Below are 21,672 nucleotides of genomic sequence, written 5' to 3' on the forward strand. Positions count from 1 at the left end.
TAACTTTTGAACAGTAAGTGCTAGAGCTTTGATATTTCACATGAATATTCCTTGTGACAAGACCTTTCTGTGGGTACCACAATTTTTGACCCTGTGACCTTGGAGTTTGACCTACTTTTTGAAAACTTTAACCTTTCTAATAACTTTTGAACAATAAGTGCTAGATCTTTGATAATTCACATGAGTATTCCTTGTGACAAGACCTTTCCGTGGGTACCATTTTTGTGACCTTGGAGTTTTGAAAAATTTGACATTGGTCATAACTTCTAAATGGTAAATTTATATCAGCTTTCATAGTGCACATGAGCAATTTCTTGTGACAAGATCTTAATTTCTGCTGGTACCAAGATATTTGTTCTTGTGACCTTGGCCATCTTTGGAATTGGCCATTATGGGGGGGGGGGGGGGGGGGGGGGGAGGGGGGGGGGAATTTGTGTTTCACAAACACATCTTGTGTATCTTTTCATTGATCAAAATTCATATACTTGTGGTTGGTTTAAGAAGTCTTTATCAAAAGAACTTTAATTATGAGCATCGTTAAAGTTGTAGAGCAAAGAGATGGGCATACCAAACCCATCATGTGGTCCCTGATAAGCCCAAATTGGTTGAATAGATATTCTAATTTTTAAAAAAAAACTCATGTTGTGATGGGTTTTTTAAAAGTCTATCCCTAGACCGACTTACTTTTTCAAACGACATATATAGCGGACGAGCTAATTGGGATCAATAGCCTTTTGAAGGTCAACTGTTGTTTTGCGTCACGAAACGAAGATGGAGGCTATCAGGAGACGACATCACATCGGGTAAAAAATTGGAATGGTTTTAGCATAACATTATGAACATGGTGCATTTTGACGCGGTGTGACTTAATGTTGGTATTGACATGGCAGCAGGATTACTGGGAAGATTGGCAGGACTTTCCAGATCATTTCTAGCAGGATTTCACACCGAGTTGCAGTTGAAAACTCGACCAAAGGAACCACTACACTTGGTGGCAGGTTCAGCTGGTTTTTCTAAGACGATTTCTCAGTCGCATACGTTTAAACAATGGACATACGGTGATGATGCATATTTTGTGGCCAAAAATAGAACCGCTGATGTTATAGGTGAGAGACATATGATAATGTCATTGAGGTGATTTTTTTCTTTCTCGACCTTTTGTCCGTGTACTATTATTATTATTTTTTAGCAGTGATCTCTTTGTAGTGTCATATTTCACATATTTCTCTGCTTAAATTATTTATTATTGGATCTAATTTTGTGTCTTAACTGCTAGGAAAACTTTTATTGGAGATTGTAATTTAAATCAGTTTTTATTGTTTACAAATATTTTCCCGAATTTTCTCTGCATTGTATAAGTTTCATTTAGATTAGAAAATAACTATACCCTGTCTTTAAATCTTTGGATGTTATTACTTGTTAAACTGTCACAAACTTGATTTACTAGTATTGCAATGTAGTTGTATAGTGTGTATTTTCATTCATGAATTAAAAATATTCTCTCTTTGATGACAGGAGATGGTATTATCTTACACAAATTTCATACAGAGAAATATACAAAACGAAATTTAAAAAATACCTAACGGGTGAAAATGCTCATAGTGGCTATATTTCATTTTGATACAAATGTCTACTCTAACCTGTCAAATCTGGTGGGCAAAAATATAAACAGAAAGGTTTTACCTGAATGTAGCTTAATATAAGAGAATTATTGGAAAGTCAACTTGGCAATCATCAACATGCCAAGTCTAGATGTTTAATATATTGATTGAATGCCAGTCATACTTTTGTTTTAAAGTTTAAAATGCAAGTTAATATGTACAAGAATACTGAGAGTATAACTCTTTTTTTTGCGTATCACAAATTTTGCGAAAATACCCCCAAACACTTTTTATTTTTGCATAGATCTTTGTGATTCTCCAAATCAAATTTTAGAGTTACAAAGTTTCAATATGTGGGGGTCTATATTATACAACTTATTGCTACGCCAATTTTGTCACGGCTGCAAGTTGAACCTGACAAAAAATGTGACTAAGATCTGACCAATTAGATTTCAACAATTTTGTCTGAGGCGTGATAAATGGTGATATTCTTGGTCTATCTAATTGTGTTTGTCCATCCATTCACAACTTTAATTTTGGTTATATCTTCTGAACTATACAAGATAAAGACTTTATAATTGGTGAACTGAATTGTTAAAGCAGGGACATTAGCAAGGTCAACTTGCAACCATAGGATATAGGATATATTTTGTGTAATTGGAAAGAAGTGGATGTGGAGCGGAGCAAGGATTCCATCAAATCGATGCATTTCTTCGCTGGAAAGCGTGCATGTAGATGAAGTTAAAAGGCTAGAATCAAATCCCTGTATAATGTATTATCTAGATTTTCTATACAAATTCAGTTTGGGTATCATTAACGTCTTACTCACTATAAAACATAAAAGTGGAAATTGATATTTGATAGTGGTAGAATACCTTAGATATGTACTATGATGTATTAGATGCATTTGAAAGCTCACGTTTCATATTGTATCATACGATTGTGACATTAAAGTAAATTTGTGTATACATAGCAACGGACTCTGATGGCGTCGATCTACATACGAGGTTTATTTGTGATTACGGAAATAGCAGAGTAATTACGATTGAATCAGGGGTTTAGTGTTTCACATACACATTAAGTCTACCCCCCCTTTTTTTTAAGATGTGGATGGTTTGAAGGGTAGGGGAGCCAGTATTTACTTGACTTATGTTATATGCATGTAATTATGTACTTAAATTTCGAGAATGTCTGTGTTCTTATAGGGGTAGCAGATGGTGTAGGAGGATGGAGAAATTATGGGATAGATCCATCTGCTTTTCCACGATCTTTAATGGAAACCTGCGAAAGAATGGTGAGAGAAGGCAGGTTTAATGCTCAGGCCCCAGCCACTGTGATCGCTGCAAGTTATTATGAACTCCAGCAGATGAAAACGCCACTTATAGGTATTGTATTCAAGATCATTTTCTTGATTGAGAGGTACTTGCCATTAAATACTGAGCTATTGAAATTAAGTTTTTATCAAAATAATTAACTGCATACTTATATAAAAATGATGACCTGATCCAAACCTAGTGTCAAAGTTTGGTACATTGTACTAAGCAAAGCAGCATAACCCATAGCCATTACATCTGAATGAGAAGAGTAACAACAGTGATCTGAACTCTCCAGGCACATATTTACATAGGTCATTTTCAGCTGGATTCCAGACTAGCACTAGCTATGTTGCTGTTAGAGATGTGTAACAGAGCATGTTGCACTGATGTGTATTCACAAATTCTGTAAGACTTGCTCCAAATCAATAAGGTGTTCTGTTTCATATTGCAGATTGAAACATGGCAGTGTTGCAATATACATTGCATAGACACACAAACCAATATGTACTGAATTTTGTTTGAATTGTGATGTAAATTTATTTGAAGATTTAGTCTCTGTTAGTAAAAAATGCACAAGAACATCAGTTGTTAAAATTTATGTACTACCATAAATACATGATTACTGGTTTGATGATAACTTGAAAATGCAAACCAGAACATGTAGTATTGCTAATGCTTTAAAAGTGTTTTCAAAGATCACCCTATAGGTCATTGTACTGAGATGAAAACTATATTATTCTATATTTAGACTTTAAACCCCATATTTAGAACTTTAATATTACTACCCTTTCAATATGAAAAATGATTGGAAAGCAACCAAATTAAATGAGTGATTTTGATAGGTTTGTACATGTGTTCTGATAAAGGTCTTTAAACTTAATTACATGCATACTCATAGTTGTACCTGTGTGTTCAAGCTGCATGTAACGAGTCACAGACTGTAGATTAAACTTGTGTACATGTTCTTGATGTAATGATTATGGTGCATATTTCCTAAGAGACCACCATCCTTGCTATCAAAATATATAATCAACCACATCTACCCAGTTTTGTTTTTTTTTTGAGTTACTTTGCTTGACAAACAACTATTTTAAAACACTTAAGGACCTTAGCCCATTACTCTAAATTTTTATTCAATGGCTCATTAAAACACCTCTTATGAAGTATGATTTCATCATTGAAAGAGTGATACAAGCTCTCAAATATTTTATAGGAATTTTTCGTGTTTTTTCTGGGAATGATAAAAAAAAGTGTTTTGTTTGCAAATAAGAGATTGTAGAGTCCAAATTTCATCTTGTTTAGTGCATGATTTTTATAAATATTTTTTTAATTTAAAAAAATAAAACATTTATCTGAGTTGTTTAGACATGTTTTCTTAGGTATTCATATTATGCATTAAATCACAGCAAAATTTGGATTCTAGAGATCTTATTTGCAGAGTACCTTTTTTATCATTCTGGAATAAATCACCAAAAAAAAATCATATAAAATACTTGAGAGTTTGTATCACTCTTTCAATGGTGAAATCATACTTCATAAGAGGTGTTTTAACGAGTTATTAAATAAAATTGTAGTGTAATGAGCTACCTTAACAAATGTTGTTAATATGATTTATAGTTATTTTACACATTGAAATTATTTAGTTGTTCACTTATCAGCTCAGCAAGGAAGCGTTCATTTGACCACTTAATTTTCAAAAAGCTGAAGAAGTCAACAAGAACTCAAGAGAACCTTTATTCTACTGTAGGAAGCAGTACAGCATGCATTGTGGCACTGCATAAAAAAGAAAGGCGGCTATACACTGCCAATTTAGGAGATAGCGGTTTCCTAATCATCAGAGATGATCAAGTCGTTCATCGCTCTCAGGAGCAGCAGCATTATTTCAATACTCCCTTCCAGCTTGCTGTAGCCCCACCCAGCCAGGTGGGACTTGTGTTGAGTGACAGGTGAGTGTGCCATATTTTTTGTCAATAAATCACGTATCTTTTTATACCTTATACTATTTATTTTTCAGTCCTGTTCATTCAATTCAAATAATACCTATGTGACAATTGGGAGTTTGATTTCCTACCAAATCCAAACTACACTGTATTAATTACTATTGCAAAATATTGGTTTTCTGTAGCCCTGAAATGGCAGAAAGTTCATCATTTGATGTTGAAGAAGGGGACTTAATCTTACTGGGAACAGATGGCTTATTTGACAATATGAATGAAGACATGATTTTAGATTGTTTAAGCAAAATGAAGGTACTATATAAAACAGTTTTTAGCTCACTTTTGTTGGCGGCTCATATGAGTTTTTCTGATTGAGTTTGGTCTGGTGTCTGTATGTTTGTACCTTTGTGTCTTGGGTTTATAGATTTTAACAGCAGGTGTCTGTGGCTTTTGAAGATTATTCTACAAACTGATGTGAGTAGTCTCTGACTACAATGATTTTAGCAACCGCCAACCTATGTTGACTATTAGCTGATCAGCATTTGTTTTTCAACAGTTGCACTTCTCTTATGCAAGCGATTAGAAAATTCAGTTTGTTCGATTTTTTGCTTCCCCTTGCGTAGGAAATTTATTTGGTAAAAGGTAGGATATATTTCAACCGGTCCAAAACAACATGTAGAAAAGGGCATTATATGTCTGTCTACATGTAATATATAAGGATGATTAATACATCGTCACAATATCTGAAAAAGGAAATATGTCACAAATGCACATTAGTAATATATTCCTTATATCCATCTTGTTAGATCAGTGGATGAAAACATTAGGCTGTCTCTTGGTAAATTATACCTTGGAGTCTTATAGGAGTTTTTATTTTTCTCTCAATGAATTTGATAATAGAATTGTGATTACTTTCTGAATATGATAATTTTAAATGTTTAGGTCACTCGAGTAATCTTGGTGACCTATTGCAATTGGTCAGTGTCCATTGCCATGCATTAACAATTGAACATTTTTAACTTCTTGATAACTATCATTCCGATTCTTTTCAAATTTGGTATGAAGCATCTCTGGTACAAGGAGGACATAAATTGTAAATTTCATGACTCCTGCTTCCCTGGGGCCTTGGGGGTCATGACCCCTATTGGTTTTCAAGTCCAAATTCAGTAGACATTCTAGCATACATGCTGCAGTTTTATCTGACCAGTAATTAAGAGAACCCTTTGCCTGTAAACTTCATAGGCAGGTTGGTCATGGCTAGATGACCCACTAATGCTTTTCAGACCAAAGGTCACAAGCCTTTTCTGCATGCATATTGCAATTGTTGCAGGACTCAAGAACCTTTCCCTAAATAGTCATGAAATATAGGCAAATTGATTACCACTAGTATATGACTGTTTTTAAAAACGAGAAGCTCCAGATTATGTTTTTGATATTTTGCATGAAGCAATGTATACTGATTGCTTCATGCAAAATAATTCAATTGATTTGATTAAAATATTTGATTCCTGGACCCAGCTTTTTGAATAGCACATTGGAACCAAAAACACAAAAGATTCAATCCTATTCATACCTTACTTAATTCTATTTAGGATCACCGAGATTCCGAGGTCAACGTTCAGTGCACAGCCCACCATATAGCCGAGGAGGCTTACCACCTCTCGTTTGATCAGGATTACCTGTCACCTTTTGCTCTGTCAGCACAACAAAGAGGAATTGATCTCAAGGGTATGTATGGCAAAAGTTTAATTGAAAGGATTTTTTTATTCAATATTTTGATAACATAATGCCTACCAAACTTGTCAATATTAGCAGATTTATTGCAATACTGTGTTCCAAATTGAAATGAGCACTATTACTTTTAAGTGTTATGTAAAATGTGACAATTTTGATTATATATAGGCAAAGAAAAATAGATCTAATGATTCTCAGGTTCCACCATCATTATGATATAGTCTTGTAAAAACCTTCTGCCATATAATTTTTTTTTACTTTTCACCTGAGATTCAAAATATTAATTTTTCCAAGCCTTATAAAATGAAATTATTTTATCAAAACTTTGACTTTATAGGTGGGAAACCAGATGACATTACAGTGTTATTAGCTCGTGTTTCTACTTGTTCGAGTGATCATGACATATGAATTTGAGTGGAAAAGTGAAGTAACAAACACTTTTGAAAGAAGAGAGAGGAAGAGGGGTGACAGCCTTTGACACATGTTTGATTGTGATATGTAAAAAGGATTTCATCATCATCATCATTCCTGTGGTCATCTCATCATCACTGCTGCCAGTATCCTGTACCCTGATGTTGAATGAGAAAAATGCAGCTCTGGATAAAGTTTGCATTTATGTAACATTCAGCTATAGCTGATAGAGAACCTGTACATTTTAGTACATGTATATACAAAATGTAAATTATGTACAAGACTTGCATCGCACAACTTGGACATCATATATTGCAATGCTAGCAGCAAGTGTTGTTTTATCTCTTATGGAAGACTTGTGGACCATATATTTCTTTTGAAAAGTCTTAATGTGATCATTGTAATTAATCTTTGGTAATTTGGGAAAAATCCCAATACTGATATTTTTCTGTTACTACATGTATTTGAATCGTGAATACCTGATGAAGTGATGTATAGCATAAATTTACAAAACCTTCATATGTGATGATTTTTTATGTGTAAAACATTATATACTATTACAATATCAACTCTGATTTGTATGCATTCTATAAATACTGTATACAGCTTGAAGTTTGCTCCTGGTTATTGGCAGGATTTCTTCTTTAAATCTGTATTCTTGTACTTTTATATTCATGATTTTAATCTCCATCTATTCTGTTATAGAATTATGGCAAAATTCACTGCAGATTTAATTTCATGGTTTTGGTCTTCAGTTAAAGTAGCGATCAAAACTAAACGAAAATAAGACAGTATTCAAGACTCTTTATTATACCTCAATATAAAAAAAATATATTAAAAAATGAAATGAAATTTGAAAATGTGTTAAAATTAAAAAGTAAATGTACATAAGAGAAAAAATATCACTAATACTTTACCAACAATCATGAATTCTATTATCATGAATGACTTGTTACTAAACAACACAGGAAGGGTAGTTTTATCTCCACCTTTGAAGGGTTCCAATAGAATAAAGCAGGAAATATTTGACTCCAATAATTTTAGAATGAGAATACCTGATAAAGATTTTAGCTGATAACACGGATCTTTTCTCAATAGCTAGAGTTTTGAAGCTTTCAACCATTGGCCTGAAGGAACCAGGATCAAATCCAGATACTCTGAATTTAAAAATGACTCCTTATACTAGAATATGGGTGGATAAAGTAATTTGTTATCTTTTGATTTATTTCATGAGAGTCTTGTAATGTGCCCGTGAGTGAAAATTTTTAGTTATTAAATTGACTTTTATCTGATGGGGGCTTATTGTTTTTGTCTATCTGTTGGTCAGTGAGTCACAGTTTGTGAGCACAGTTTCTCCAACATAATCAAGTGTAATTGTGAAATAAAATATGTTTTGATTTTCTCATGCTGGTGTCATTTTGATAAATTGGAATGCTTGTGAATGTGGTTTTTGCTGCATTTTGAATTCAACCTTGACAGAGATGTTCAGTACCAAATGTAATTGTACAAGATATCTGTATATTTGGGGGGGGGGGGGGATAAAACAATTTTGATCATTTTCTGCTTTATAACATGGATTTAATCATTTAGATATATGAGGATGTTTTTGAATGCAGTTTCATCTACATTGTAATTGTGTAAGACACCATGTTTTGTTGCGGGTTTTTTCAGTAATAAAAAAAAAAATAATTTTTTTATTTCCTGTAATAAATATTGGAGTATGTCAATATGATGTACCAGGATGTTGAGGGCAGGGGGTTAGAGAGAGAGAGAGATGGTATTGCATAAAATACATATATTAGTTATAAATATAGTTGATTTTTAATGAACATAATTCATTGAAAACTACTGTAGACTTTGCTTCCATATTTTTAATGATTTGATGTGCACCATTTGATATTGTACATGTATATTCTGTACGTTTTAAAGCATGTGGATTTTTTCATAGCAGAGGTAGTTCAAGTACATATATATATCCCATACTCTGGTAGTACATATCAACTATCAACCTCTTTGCATCAAAGAGTCTGAAAAATGAAGGCAAACTTTACATTTTTATTGAAGGGTATCACTGCCATGAAGAAGTATAGGGCTGGTGAGAAAAAGTCATGTAAATGTAAAGTGTTGCATCATGATTTATTATGGAACTGTTACACCATGATTTCAAAAATTGAAGTAGTATGACCGTATCTGGGTTATCATACAAAATATTGAAATTCTCTTAAAATTCAAAGTATATGTACTTAGGTAGTAATAATTCATTTTGATATGAAAAGCATTACAGGAAGTATTACAGCAAAACTTGGTTACAACAAAGACAGATACAAGGAATACTTACTTATTATGGAGTCCAACTTCACAGCAGAAGTGAACACCTGCTCATTATGAAATCTGTACACTGTAGTCAATTACCAATTCAAATTTCAGTGATGATCATTAACCAAGAACAGTTTTCTGTCCTTAAAGGATCATTCTGTATTTGTTTTGTTGTATGCATAATCATAATTATCCATTTGTTTCAGTCATAACTACTTTTTTTATCTTTGTGTATACATTGATTTGGTTTTGTATACATAATTTTGTCACAAAAGGTTTGCAAGTGTTGTGAAGGAATAAAATATATGTAGTCAAATAGGACTGATACATTCCTGTACATAGCGTTGTTGGTGTGCGTCTGTGAGTGAGACAACAGTGTGTATATTCAGAGCTCAGATGGTATTGTATATTATTGTTTGATTAATTAATAAAAGGGATTGGTCATCACGATTATGATATATTCACGAGACTTGTGCCATTGTAGTAAAATATTCGAATTTGAAGTGGACTGAATAATAAATTGTACTAGCAAATTTATTTTATGAACCTATTTTTAAATTTAGGTTTAAAAAAATTATCCTGTCAATCATCAGTGCTTTATGATTTTTGTAATCAGAAATTATCTTCATGGAAGAAGTTTTTAAAGGTTCTATTGATATGAAATATGTACTTTGAAGCTGAAGTGTTAATTTTACCAATTTCTAAATAGTGTCTTTCAATTTCTTACGTTGTATAGCCATTAAGAAGTCTTTCTTACATCTTATTTATTAAGGAAATCTAATGTAAAATTAACTGAACTAGTCATTATCTTTGTATTTGAGGGAATATATCAACAGTGCATCTGTCTCTCCAAGTATGGTCGGAATGTTATAAATAAATCCTGCGAATCTTTATGGATTTAAGTTATCTTTGCAATTGTAGATTTGATAAAGCACATTTGGTGGAATTCACTCAGGTGACAGTATTGGTCTGTGTCTGTTAACCATTGAATATAACTTCTTGATAACTAACTTTTCAATTCTTTTCAGATTTGGTTAGAAGTCTTCAGGTGTCTTTGGGACAAGACAGACATAAATTGTAAATTTCATGAGGTTCCGACTCTAGGGCAGGGCCAACTGTTTAGTGTAAAACATTAAATCAACATCTTTAATGTTATTGATACTATATTGAAACTAAATGGATGTTTTGAAGGAGCAGGTAGCCCATCAACAAAATTATAAACTTCATGATCCCAGGGGTAGGGGTGTAGGTACCAGGGGGGAGGGTGGCAAAATTATAGTGATTATTGTCTTTATCATATGAAAAACTACTTTAATTTTGCTGATGCTGTATAAAAACCAAATGCATATTTAGGAAAAGCAGAAAGGGATGTATGTCAATTATGACTCTAGGATGGGTCCAAAATAGTCACATAAAGACTATTATAGTGTTGATATAACATATTATATTAATATGTAAAGTCTTTTGCAATAAGGGCACTTTTAGTGGCATTTGTGTTTTAATAACATCTTGTTTTCTATTGCTGCTGAATATTAGAATTTAACATAGTTCCACCCTCCTGTGACGTCATAATATTTCACAAACTCAATGATTTAATAAGACTTATGCACGACAGGAACTTAAATTTTGTTGGAGTCTTTTTCAATAGTTATTTTGGTTCACCATAAATTATTTCAAAAGTCTTAAGTTTTATACGAATAATCAATTATTGAATTCAAGGGCAATAACTCTGTTTTTAATTAAATTATTGATCAGGTCCATTATGTGATAGATTTTCTTTATTTTTACAAACATTTTGTATATATTTTAAAGATTAATTGATAAAAACTTTATGAATACTGCAACATACTTATTTTATAATTTTTATTTGTTACCAAGATATGTTTTTTGAAGAATCAACAATCAAATATAAGACTGAACCTATAATTCTAGAAGAGTGGAATGACCTTAACTTAGATATGCAGAACAGGAAAATTATTACTGTACATACTCGCATAAGAGTTGACCCATGCACATATGTACATGTATACCTTCTTTTTTTGGAGAATTTTAAAATGTTTACCCTTTTTTTAGGTCACCTGAATAAACTCATGATTGCAATTGGTCTGGTGTCGTGCGTTAACAATTGAACATTTTTAACTTCTTGTCAACTAACATTCCAATTCTTTTCAAATTTGGTATGAAGCATGTTTGGGACAAAGGGACATAAATTGTAAATTTCAGAACTCCTGGGGCCTTGGAGGGTGGGGCAAAAATTTGCCAATTTTCAAAAATCTTCTTTACAACCGCATGTCTAAGGAAAACTAAATGCATAGTGATGTAGAGCAAGAAGGCCTCTACCCAATTTGTAAATTTCATGATACCCGGGGTAGGGGTTCTGACCCCAGGACGGGGCCAAACTTGGTATATAGTGTTTATGTGATTGTATCTTGCTTAATGTTCCAAGAAAGAATTTTTCACGCAATGTCATATAGAGACACCACCAAGACTGTTGAAGGGCTTCAAATTTAGGCCTTTGCCTGGCGCTTACGGCCATTGAGCAGTGAGGCTTCTTTAGTGTGACACGGGGCATCGGCCATTTTGAAGGTCATCTCCGAGGACCCATGATTTTCACACCTGATGCCGAGCGTTTGACGATGGAACTGTCACTACCTGTTTTAACGACTTAGGTCTGTCGCAACCGGGATTTGAACCCTGGCCTTCTGCATGCGGGGCGAATGTTCAAACCTTAGACTATTTAATTTTAACTGCTAACTTTTTATGATGACATAACAATTCATAAGTAAATATTAATGTATAGCGATATGAAACATTTATAGTATTTAACACAGTTAATGAATATACAGTCTTTAATTCACAACAGCATCTATATTTGAAATATCAAAGCCTTATCACTCTTGGTTCAAAAGATATAACCAAAGTTATGAACAGTAGGTCAAAGTTCAAGGCAAAGGTCATTAGGTCAAATCAAAGGTCTCTTCACATACATATAGGACCCAGGAATTTTTGAGAGGGGGGGGGGGTCTAGCACTTGATCTTTTATGTACTTTTCACTACCTTCACCCCTGCCCATTTATCCCTTTGCTGGTGTACATAATATCTTAGGGAGAGCGTGAGACTGTCTTTTCATTCATGAAAATTCATGCTTAGTTTATTTACAGTACTACTTGTTTCCCAAGTTCTTGTCATTCTAATTTCCATACTAAAGACCTTATTTCAGAACGAAAAAAGCTGATTTAAAGCCAATATAGGCCGGGGGTCTGGGGTAAATGGTGCAAAATCCTGCATTCTAAGCATTTCCTGGCACTTTTTTACTTTCAAAATGTCTACTCCTTAAACAAAACTTTCATGTTACATATACTTTTAAAGAATTCTTAAGTGATACTTGTATTTGACAAAAATATCGGCAATATAGATCAGTGGTCTTATTTATCCTAGAATTAAATGATATACCACAGTTGTTAAATTTTAGTGATGTAAGTATCCACCTTTCATATCATTTTGACTCGATGACTCATTAAAATTGAATTACTCTTAAACTTTTTGTCCGCAAAAAAAGGGGGGGGGGTCCTATCCCTATTGGTTTGAAAGTTTTTATACACTTGTCAAAGACTGTTTCATACTGATTGTTAGGCCATTCTTGGCACACTGATTTTGACTACAGATAAGTCTTTTTACCTGATCAAGATATAGGGTTCACGGTGAATGTGACCGGTCGAAAGGGGATGCTTACTTCTCCTAGGCACCTGATCCCACCTCTGGTATATCCAGGAGTCCGTGTTTGCCCAACTCTCTATTTTGTATTGCTTATAGGAGTTATGAGATTGATCATTGTTTGTTATCTTCATCTTTCATTATGATATGGCATCGTCCACCTGTCTGTCCAGTAGTGATGAAACGATTGTCACCGACAATCGATTATTGATCGTTTTTGGCTCTTTGATTCCGATTATATTTTTCATAATTGATTGTCGCCTGTACACTAATTAATATCTAATCCGAGACTCATCTGACTGTTAATCCTGCTTTTATATCGAGACATGTACGGGGGAGTCAGAGTGGACCCCACATTGAAAAAGTGGGAATTCAGTGACACCAGCTAGTGTGTATGCTACACATATCCATAAAAGTAAATAGAAATAACCCCCAAAATAATAAATATTTATTAACTACAAGCAAATACCGATTATATATCGATCATTGATCGAAATAGTTCTTCCGATTATGAAATTTTTCAACACTACTGTCCAGACCTTGTGGGCAGGATACAGACCGAACTGTAAGCTCCAGGATTTTACAACTTGGTACATTTTATCATCATGAGGAGAGGAAGATGCCTATTGTTTTTCAAGATCAAATGTCAAGGACGTAGTATCACTTAGTAGGAAAACCTTGTAGGCAAGATACAGACCAAACCATAAGCTCCAGGATATTACAACTTTATATAATATGATCATCATGAGAAGAAGATGCTTATTTTTCAAGGTCAAAAGTCAAAGTTGTAGTATCAATAAGTAAGAAAACCTTGTGGGCAGGTTTCAAACTGAACCGTAAGCTCCAGGATATTTCAACTTTGTACATTTGATCACCATGATGAGAGGAAGATTCCCATTTTTTTTAAAGGTCAATGTCACAGTATCAGTTGGAAAACCTTGTAGGCAGTATACAGACCGAACTGTTGGGGATGGGACTGTCAAACTTGGTACACATACACCTTATGCAAAGTGGAGGATGCCTACTGTTTCTCAAGGTCGTAGTAGCAGGATACAGACCAAACTGTTGGGGTTAGGACTATCAAACTTGGTACACATACATACCTTATGCCAAGTGTAACTAGTTCTAATTGTAACGGGGACCGTTACATATGTTCCCCAAACCTCCCCCAATTAAAAAATGATGTTTTTGAGAATCTATAGCAAAAAATCATTTTATTTTAGCCTTTAATTACATGTAGTACGTTCAATATGGTCATTTCAGTACCCAAAAATGAAAGAAAGCGTTGCACGCGCATACACGCGCACGCGTGTATGATTCCGAATTTTGGTTGATGTCGTTCAACAGGCATGTGTATCATATACCCACAGTGTGAATTTCATAACGTTTCCATCAAATGTAAGGAAGTTATAGCGATTTTAAAATCGTCCAATCAGAATTCAGCACACGTGCATGCACGTGCTGAGCAGTAATTCTAACCACAGTAATTTGTAAGGAGTACCAAGACACATCTAAACCATTAATATCAATAGAATTTGATGAAAAACAAAAACGTTATCGTCCTTTAAAAATTGAACATTTAAAAAACGTTGCACGCGCATGCGCGTTGGCATTTTTTTGTTACACCAATATATAGATACTCATATTGTCTACGTATGCTGTGAATATCATCTCATTCGCTTCATAAATAAGATAGTTACAAACGTTTTAGTATTATCCAATCAAAATGAAGCGCACGTGCATGCGCGTGCAAATTGGTAATTTTGACCATGCAAATCAGTTAAGGGTCTCAATATCTACCTATGATATGAATTTCAAGCCATTTCAATGAACAACAAAAAAGTTAGACTGATTCCAAAGTTAGTGTACAAATTTTGTAATGCGCGTGCACGCGCATGCGTTCGCGTGCTGACAAAATAACTATTATTTTTCATATGTACAAATGATATACTATCATCCTATTTAGGTTTTATATCGCTTCCTTTAATATTCTGATTTTCCATTTTTTGTACCAAAATTGCAATGCACGTGCGCGCGCGTGCATGCACGTGCATACAAAATGACTATCACTATGCACATCTACAAACGCTATACTATCATCCTGGAAAGTTTCATATCGATCCCTTCTGTAGTTTCTGAGAACACTACCGGACAAAAAAGTACCGGAGAAAAAGAATAATAATAATAATAATAACTAGTTCTAATTGTAACGGGGACCGTTACATATGTTCCCCAAACCTCCCCCAATTAAAAAGTAATCATCTTGTGAATCTATAGCAAAAATTCATTTTATTTTAGCCTTTAATTACATGTAGTACGTTCAATATGGTCATTTCAGTACCAAAAAATGAAAGAAAGCGTTGCACGTGCATACACGCGCATGCGTGTATGATTCCGAATTTTTGTTGATGTCGTTCAACAGGCATTTGTATCATATACCCACAGTATGAATTTCATAACGTTTCCACCAAATATAAGAAAGTTATAGCGATTTTAAAATCGTCCAATCAGAAATCAGCACACGTGCATGCACGTAATGAGCAGTAATTCTAACCACAGCAATTTGTAAGGAGTACCAAGATACATCTAAACCCCTAATATGAATAGAATTTGATGAAAAACAAAAACGTTATCGTCCTTTAAAAATTGAACATTTAAAAAACGTTGCATGCGCATGCGCGTGTGCGTTGGCATTTTTTGTTACACCAACATATAGATACACATATTGTCTACATATGCTGTGAATATCATCTCATTCGCTTCATAAATAAGATAGTTACAAACGTTTTAGCATTATCCAATCAAAATGAAGCGCACGTGCATGCGCGTGCAAATTGGTAATTTTGACTATGTAAATCAGTTAAGGGTCTCAATATCTACCTATGATATGAATTTCAAGCCATTTCAATGAACAACAAAAAAGTTAGACTGATTCCAAAGTTAGCGTACAAATTTTGTAATGCGCGTGCACGCGCATGCGTGCGCGTGCTGGCAAAATAACTATTATTTTTCATATGTACAAATGATATACTATCATCCTATTTAGGTTTTATATCGCTTCCTTCAATATTCTGATTTTCCATTTTTTGTACCAAAATTGCAATGCGCGTGCGCGCGCGTGCATGCACGTGCAAACAAAATGACTATCACTATGCACATCTACAAACGCTATACTATCATCCTGGAAAGTTTCATATCGATCCCTTTTGTAGTTTCTGAGAACACTACCGGACAAAAAAGTACCGGAGAAAAAGAATAATAATAATAATAATAATAATAATAATAAGAAACAGAGTAAAAACAATATGTTCCCAAACTTTGTTTGGGGAACATAACTAGTTCTAATTGTAACGGGGACCGTTACAGATGTTCCCCAAACCTCCCTCAATTAAAAAGTGATGTCCTTGTGAATCTATAGGAAAAAATCATTTTATTTTAGCCTTTAATTACATGTAGTACGTTCAATATGGTCATTTCAGTACCAAGAAATGAAAGAAAGCGTTGCACGTGCATACACGCGCACGCGTGTATGATTCCGAATTTTTGTTGATGTCGTTCAACAGGCATGTGTATCATATACCCACAGTATGAATTTCATAACGTTTCCACCAAGTATAAGGAAGTTATAGCGATTTTAAAATCGTCCAATCAGAAATCAGCACACGTGCATGCACGTGCTGAGCAGTAATTCTAACCACAGCAATTTGTAAGGAGTACCAAGATACATCTAAACCCCTAATATGAATAGAATTTGATGAAAAACAAAAACGTTATCGTCCTTTAAAAATTGAACATTTAAAAAACGTTGCACGCGCATGCGCGTGTGCGTTGGAATTTTTTGTTACACCAACATATAGATACACATATTGTCTACATATGCTGTGAATATCATCTCATTCGCTTCATAAATAAGATAGTTACAAACGTTTTAGCATTATCCAATCAAAATGAAGCGCACGTGCATGCGCGTGCAAATTGGTAATTTTGACCATGCAAATCAGTTAAGGGTCTCAATATCTACCTATGATATGAATTTCAAGCCATTTCAATGAACAACAAAAAAGTTAGACTGATTCCAAAGTTAGCGTACAAATTTTGTAATGCTCGTGCACGCGCATGCGTGCGCGTGCTGGCAAAATAACTATTATTTTTCATATGTACAAATGATATACTATCATCCTATTTAGGTTTTATATCGCTTCCTTCAATATTCTGATTTTCCATTTTTTGTACCAAAATTGCAATGCACGTGCGCGCGCGTGCATGCACGTGCAAACAAAATGACTATCACTATGCACATCTACAAACGCTATACTATCATCCTGGAAAGTTTCATATCGATCCCTTTTGTAGTTTCTGAGAACACTACCGGACAAAAAAGTACCGGAGAAAAAGAATAATAATAATAATAATAATAAGAAACAGAGTAAAAACAATATGTTCCCAAACTTTGTTTGGGGAACATAACTAGAAACTCATTACTAGTAATGAGTAGGTCTTCCGTTAGATCACTTCCGGTAAAGAGCTTTCTGTTCCTACGAAAACCATTTAAATATATCAGAAAATGTGCCTTAACAATGAATGAGAAATGTATTATCGAATTTTTTACTCATTTCTCGTAACTTCCGGTGATGACCGGAAGTACTTTTATGATGCGTTTTCCTATAAATGACAGCGACTCTTTACTGTCGATATTCCCTGAAAATTTCAAGTCTCTATCTGAAAGAGTTCTCAACAAAAAGAAGTAGACTAAAGAAAGAAAAAGTAGTAGGTTACTACCGACCGGAAGTCAATTTTGAAAAACAAAATGATCCAAACTCTAGAAGTTGATACTTTTATTATGACATGTGAAAATCATATGAAAGACTTCAAATATACGCGAGATTTATGGTGACAAAGAGATGAAAAGTAAAAATGTATTTTATCAAGAAACCGGAAGTAGCTGTTTTGACTACCAACGGAGTCAATATTCTTTTGACACTTTCAAAGAGACTTAATAAACTAGTATAGGTTTCAATTTACAAGAAAAAGTTTGAAATTTGCGATTCTTTCAATCACTTCCGGTGACGACAGGAAGTGACGGTCGACATGTTCAACCCTCTACTGCACGACTGCAAACGGAGATTTATAATTCCTGAATAATTGATGAACCTATATTTTACCTTTTCCAAGAAAAATGCTGGACAAAATTGCTTTTGAGAAACAGAAAATCGCCCATATTTTCCGACCGGAAGTGAATTTTGTAAAAACAAAAATAGTTATAGGAAGGTCCTTTCATAAGACATTATTCCTGAAAATTTCAAGAAAATCTATACACCATCTCTGAGAAATCACTCGAAGAAATCGGAAAATCGACATTTTTCAAATACTTCCGGTATAGACCGGAAGTGACGGACGAAAAAATTGAATGTATGTGTACAATGGACTAATGTTAGTTGATCAACTCTACAAGTTTCAAGCGTCTATCTATATTCATTATTGAGAAACTGAAAAAACAAGGTTTGAATATGTCCACCCCATATCTCACGACCGGAAGTGAATTTTACAAGAATATTTAAATTTACGCTAGACATTTATAATGTCTATAACATATGTAAAATTCAAATCATTAACTTGTTTTATGACCGAGATTTATGGCACTGAAAAATGAGAGAATGAATAGTTTTTTTTCATATAACCGGAAGTTGGAGATTCAACTTCCGGTGGGGTCAATGGTTTTTTAGAATTAGAACGAGACCTAATAAACCGATATAGGTTTCAATTTGAATGAAAAAAGTTTGAAATTTATGATTTATTAATCACTTCCGGTGACGACCGGAAGTGACGGCCGACATTCTTACCCCCCTACTGCACCCCTACAAAGTGAGATCTATTAACTCTGAAATTTTGGTGACTCTATCTTTTACCGTTTCTGAGAAAAACGATTGACAACGAAAACAGCTCATAAGCCGTATTTGCCGACCGGAAGTGAGTTTTACAAAAATATTTGACGTTACTCTAGACATTTATAGTGACTATAATATATGTAAAACTCAACTCATTAACTAGTTTCATGACCGAGATTTATGGCACTGAAAAATGAGAGAATGAATAGTCTTTCTTTGATATAACCGGAAGTTGGAGATTCAACTTCCGGTGGGGTCAACATTTTTTGAGAATTAGAACGAGATATAGTAAACCAAAGTAGGTTTCAATTTGAAAGAAAAAAGTTTGAAATTGATGATTTATTTGATCACTTCCGGTGACGACCGGAAGTGACGGCGACAAAAAATATTACGTGCATGCACCATAGAGAAAATAGATCTATCATCCCTGAAAGTTTCATTCGATTATCTTTAGTGGTTTTCAAGTTTACCCCCGGACAAAGTTTCTTTCAAAAACCGGAAAATCGGACGTATCTGACGAACGGAAGTGAATTTTGAAAAAATGAAAAAAATGCCTCGAGGTACCATCGTTCCCTATAACCTGTGAAAGTTTCAGGAAAATCCATCCAACGGTCTCGGAGACGAAAGGGAAAAAAAAAAAAAAAAAAAAAATAATAATAACTAGATTCGATCTCGTTGCGAGCAACGAGTGGGTCTTCCGTCCAAATTTAGATGTGATTAGATAAGAATTTGACTGACATTTTCGTTCATAAATAATGATACAAATATATTGTCTAGCCGTACAATTTAGCTTCGGTAATCCTTTACAAATATTGATAATTTAAATGTTATAAATTAAAGACTCTCTCTCCCTCTCGGCAAATAATTAAAAGGATCAGCATTTTTTGGAGAAAAAAGTTAATAATGTTATTTACTGCGATACAGATTCGACTGATCAGGCGAGTCATGCGGCCCGGAGGCCTATTTTTTTTTTTTTTTAGATCATTCTAGATATATCTCGCAAAACTGAACAAATTTTGTTCTACATGTCCTATGGAAATTTTCTTGAGAAAAAAGTTATTGATTGCGACATTTATCAGACTGTTAAAGCGAGTCATAAGGCCCGTGGGCCTTTTTCTTGATATCGTTTGAAAGATCTTGCAAACCTGAACAACTTTTGGTTTGGTCTACATGTTTTATCAAAAGTTTCTCCAGAAAAAAGATATTGATTGTGACACTAATCAAACTGTTCAGGCGAGCCATGAGGCCCGTTGGCCTTTTTCATGATGTTGTTTGAAACATCTTGCAAAACAACTTTTGCTCTAGATGTCTCATTAAAAGTTTCTTGACAAAAATGTTATAGATTGCAACAATAACCCAACTGTTCAGGTGAGCCATGAGACCCGCAGGCCTTATTCTTAACATAGTTAGTTAACGCTTGCGAATCTGAATAACTTTTGTTCTACATGTTTTATCAAACGTTTCTCGAGAAAAAAGTTATTAATGTTATTAATTGTGATACAAATTCGACTGTTCAGGCGAGCCATGACGCCCGCAGGCCTATTTTTTTTTATATCATTAGATATATCTTGCAAAACTGAACAACTTTTATTCTACATGTTTTATCAAAGTTTCGTGAGGAAAAAGTTAATCATTGTAACAGAAATTCAATGGTTCAGGCGAGCCATGAGGCCAATTGGCCCATTTCCCTATACGACACGAAAGATCTCATTAAACTGTACAACTTTTGTTATATATGTCTAAACAAAATGTTCACGAGTATAAAGTTATGCGACATTTGTCACTGTTAAGGCGAGTCATAAGGCCCGTGGGCCTTTTTCTTGATATCGTTTGAAAGATCTTGCAAAACTGAACAACTTTTGTTCTACATGTCTTATCAAAAGATTATCGAGAAAAAAGTTAGTAATTGTGACACTGATCAAACTGTTCAGGCAAGCCATGAGGCCCGTTCGCCTTTTTCATGATGTTGTTCGAAAGATCTTGCAAAACTGAACAACTTTTGTTCTAGATGTCTTATTAAAAGTTTCTTGACAAAAATGTTATAGCTTGCAACAATAATCCAACTGTTCAGGTGAGCCATGAAACCCGCAGGCCTATTTCTTAAGATAATTAGTTAACGCTTGCGAAACTGAACAACTTTTGTTCTACATCTCTTGTCAAGCGTTTCTCGAGAAAAAAGTTATCAATGTTATTAATTGCGATACAAATTCGACTGTTCGGGCGAGCCATGACGCCCGGAAGCCTTTTTAAAGATATCTTTAAATAGATCTTGCAAAACTGAACAACTTTTATTCTACATGTCTTAAGTTAATTATTGTAACAGAAATCCAATGGTTCAGGCGAGCCATGAGGCCCATGGGCCTATTTCTTGATATGACACGAAAGATCTCAATAAACTGTACAACTTTTGTTATATATATCTAAACAAAATATTTACGAGTAAAAAGTTCTGATTTAAAACGTGGAAAAAAATTGGACACTTTTTAAAACTCCATTTTCGACCCCTACCGAGCTTCCATACTAGGCACTTCCGGAAATTTTAAAAACCCAGGTGCACAACTACAACATGTCGTCTAACATCACTGAAAATTTCAGCACTCTAGCTTTTATCGTTTTTGAGTTTTTGTCTGGACAAAATGGTCATCTGAAAATCGATAAAAGGGGATAACTTCCAACCGGAAGTGATTTTTCAAAAATTGAAACGGCGGTACAAACTTCAAATGGCAACGCATCAATCCTGAAAATTTGAAGCAAATCG

At 34.2% G+C, this 21,672-nt stretch overlaps 1 protein-coding gene across 1 annotated transcript; it reads left to right on the forward strand.

The window, feature by feature from the left end:
• Positions 1-715: 715 nt before the first annotated feature.
• LOC125650375 (protein phosphatase PTC7 homolog) lies at positions 716-10,206 on the forward strand. The gene is made up of 6 exons (XM_048878614.2): positions 716-1,106; positions 2,807-2,986; positions 4,665-4,863; positions 5,043-5,166; positions 6,447-6,582; positions 6,926-10,206. The coding sequence occupies exons 1-6, from the start codon at positions 884-886 to the stop codon at positions 6,994-6,996; spliced, it is 933 nt and encodes a 310-aa protein (XP_048734571.1). The 5' UTR covers positions 716-883; the 3' UTR covers positions 6,997-10,206.
• The last annotated feature ends 11,466 nt before the right edge of the window (positions 10,207-21,672 follow it).

Source organism: Ostrea edulis, chromosome 1 (assembly GCF_947568905.1).
Source record: "Ostrea edulis chromosome 1, xbOstEdul1.1, whole genome shotgun sequence".
NCBI classification, from domain to species: Eukaryota; Metazoa; Mollusca; class Bivalvia; order Ostreida; family Ostreidae; genus Ostrea; species Ostrea edulis.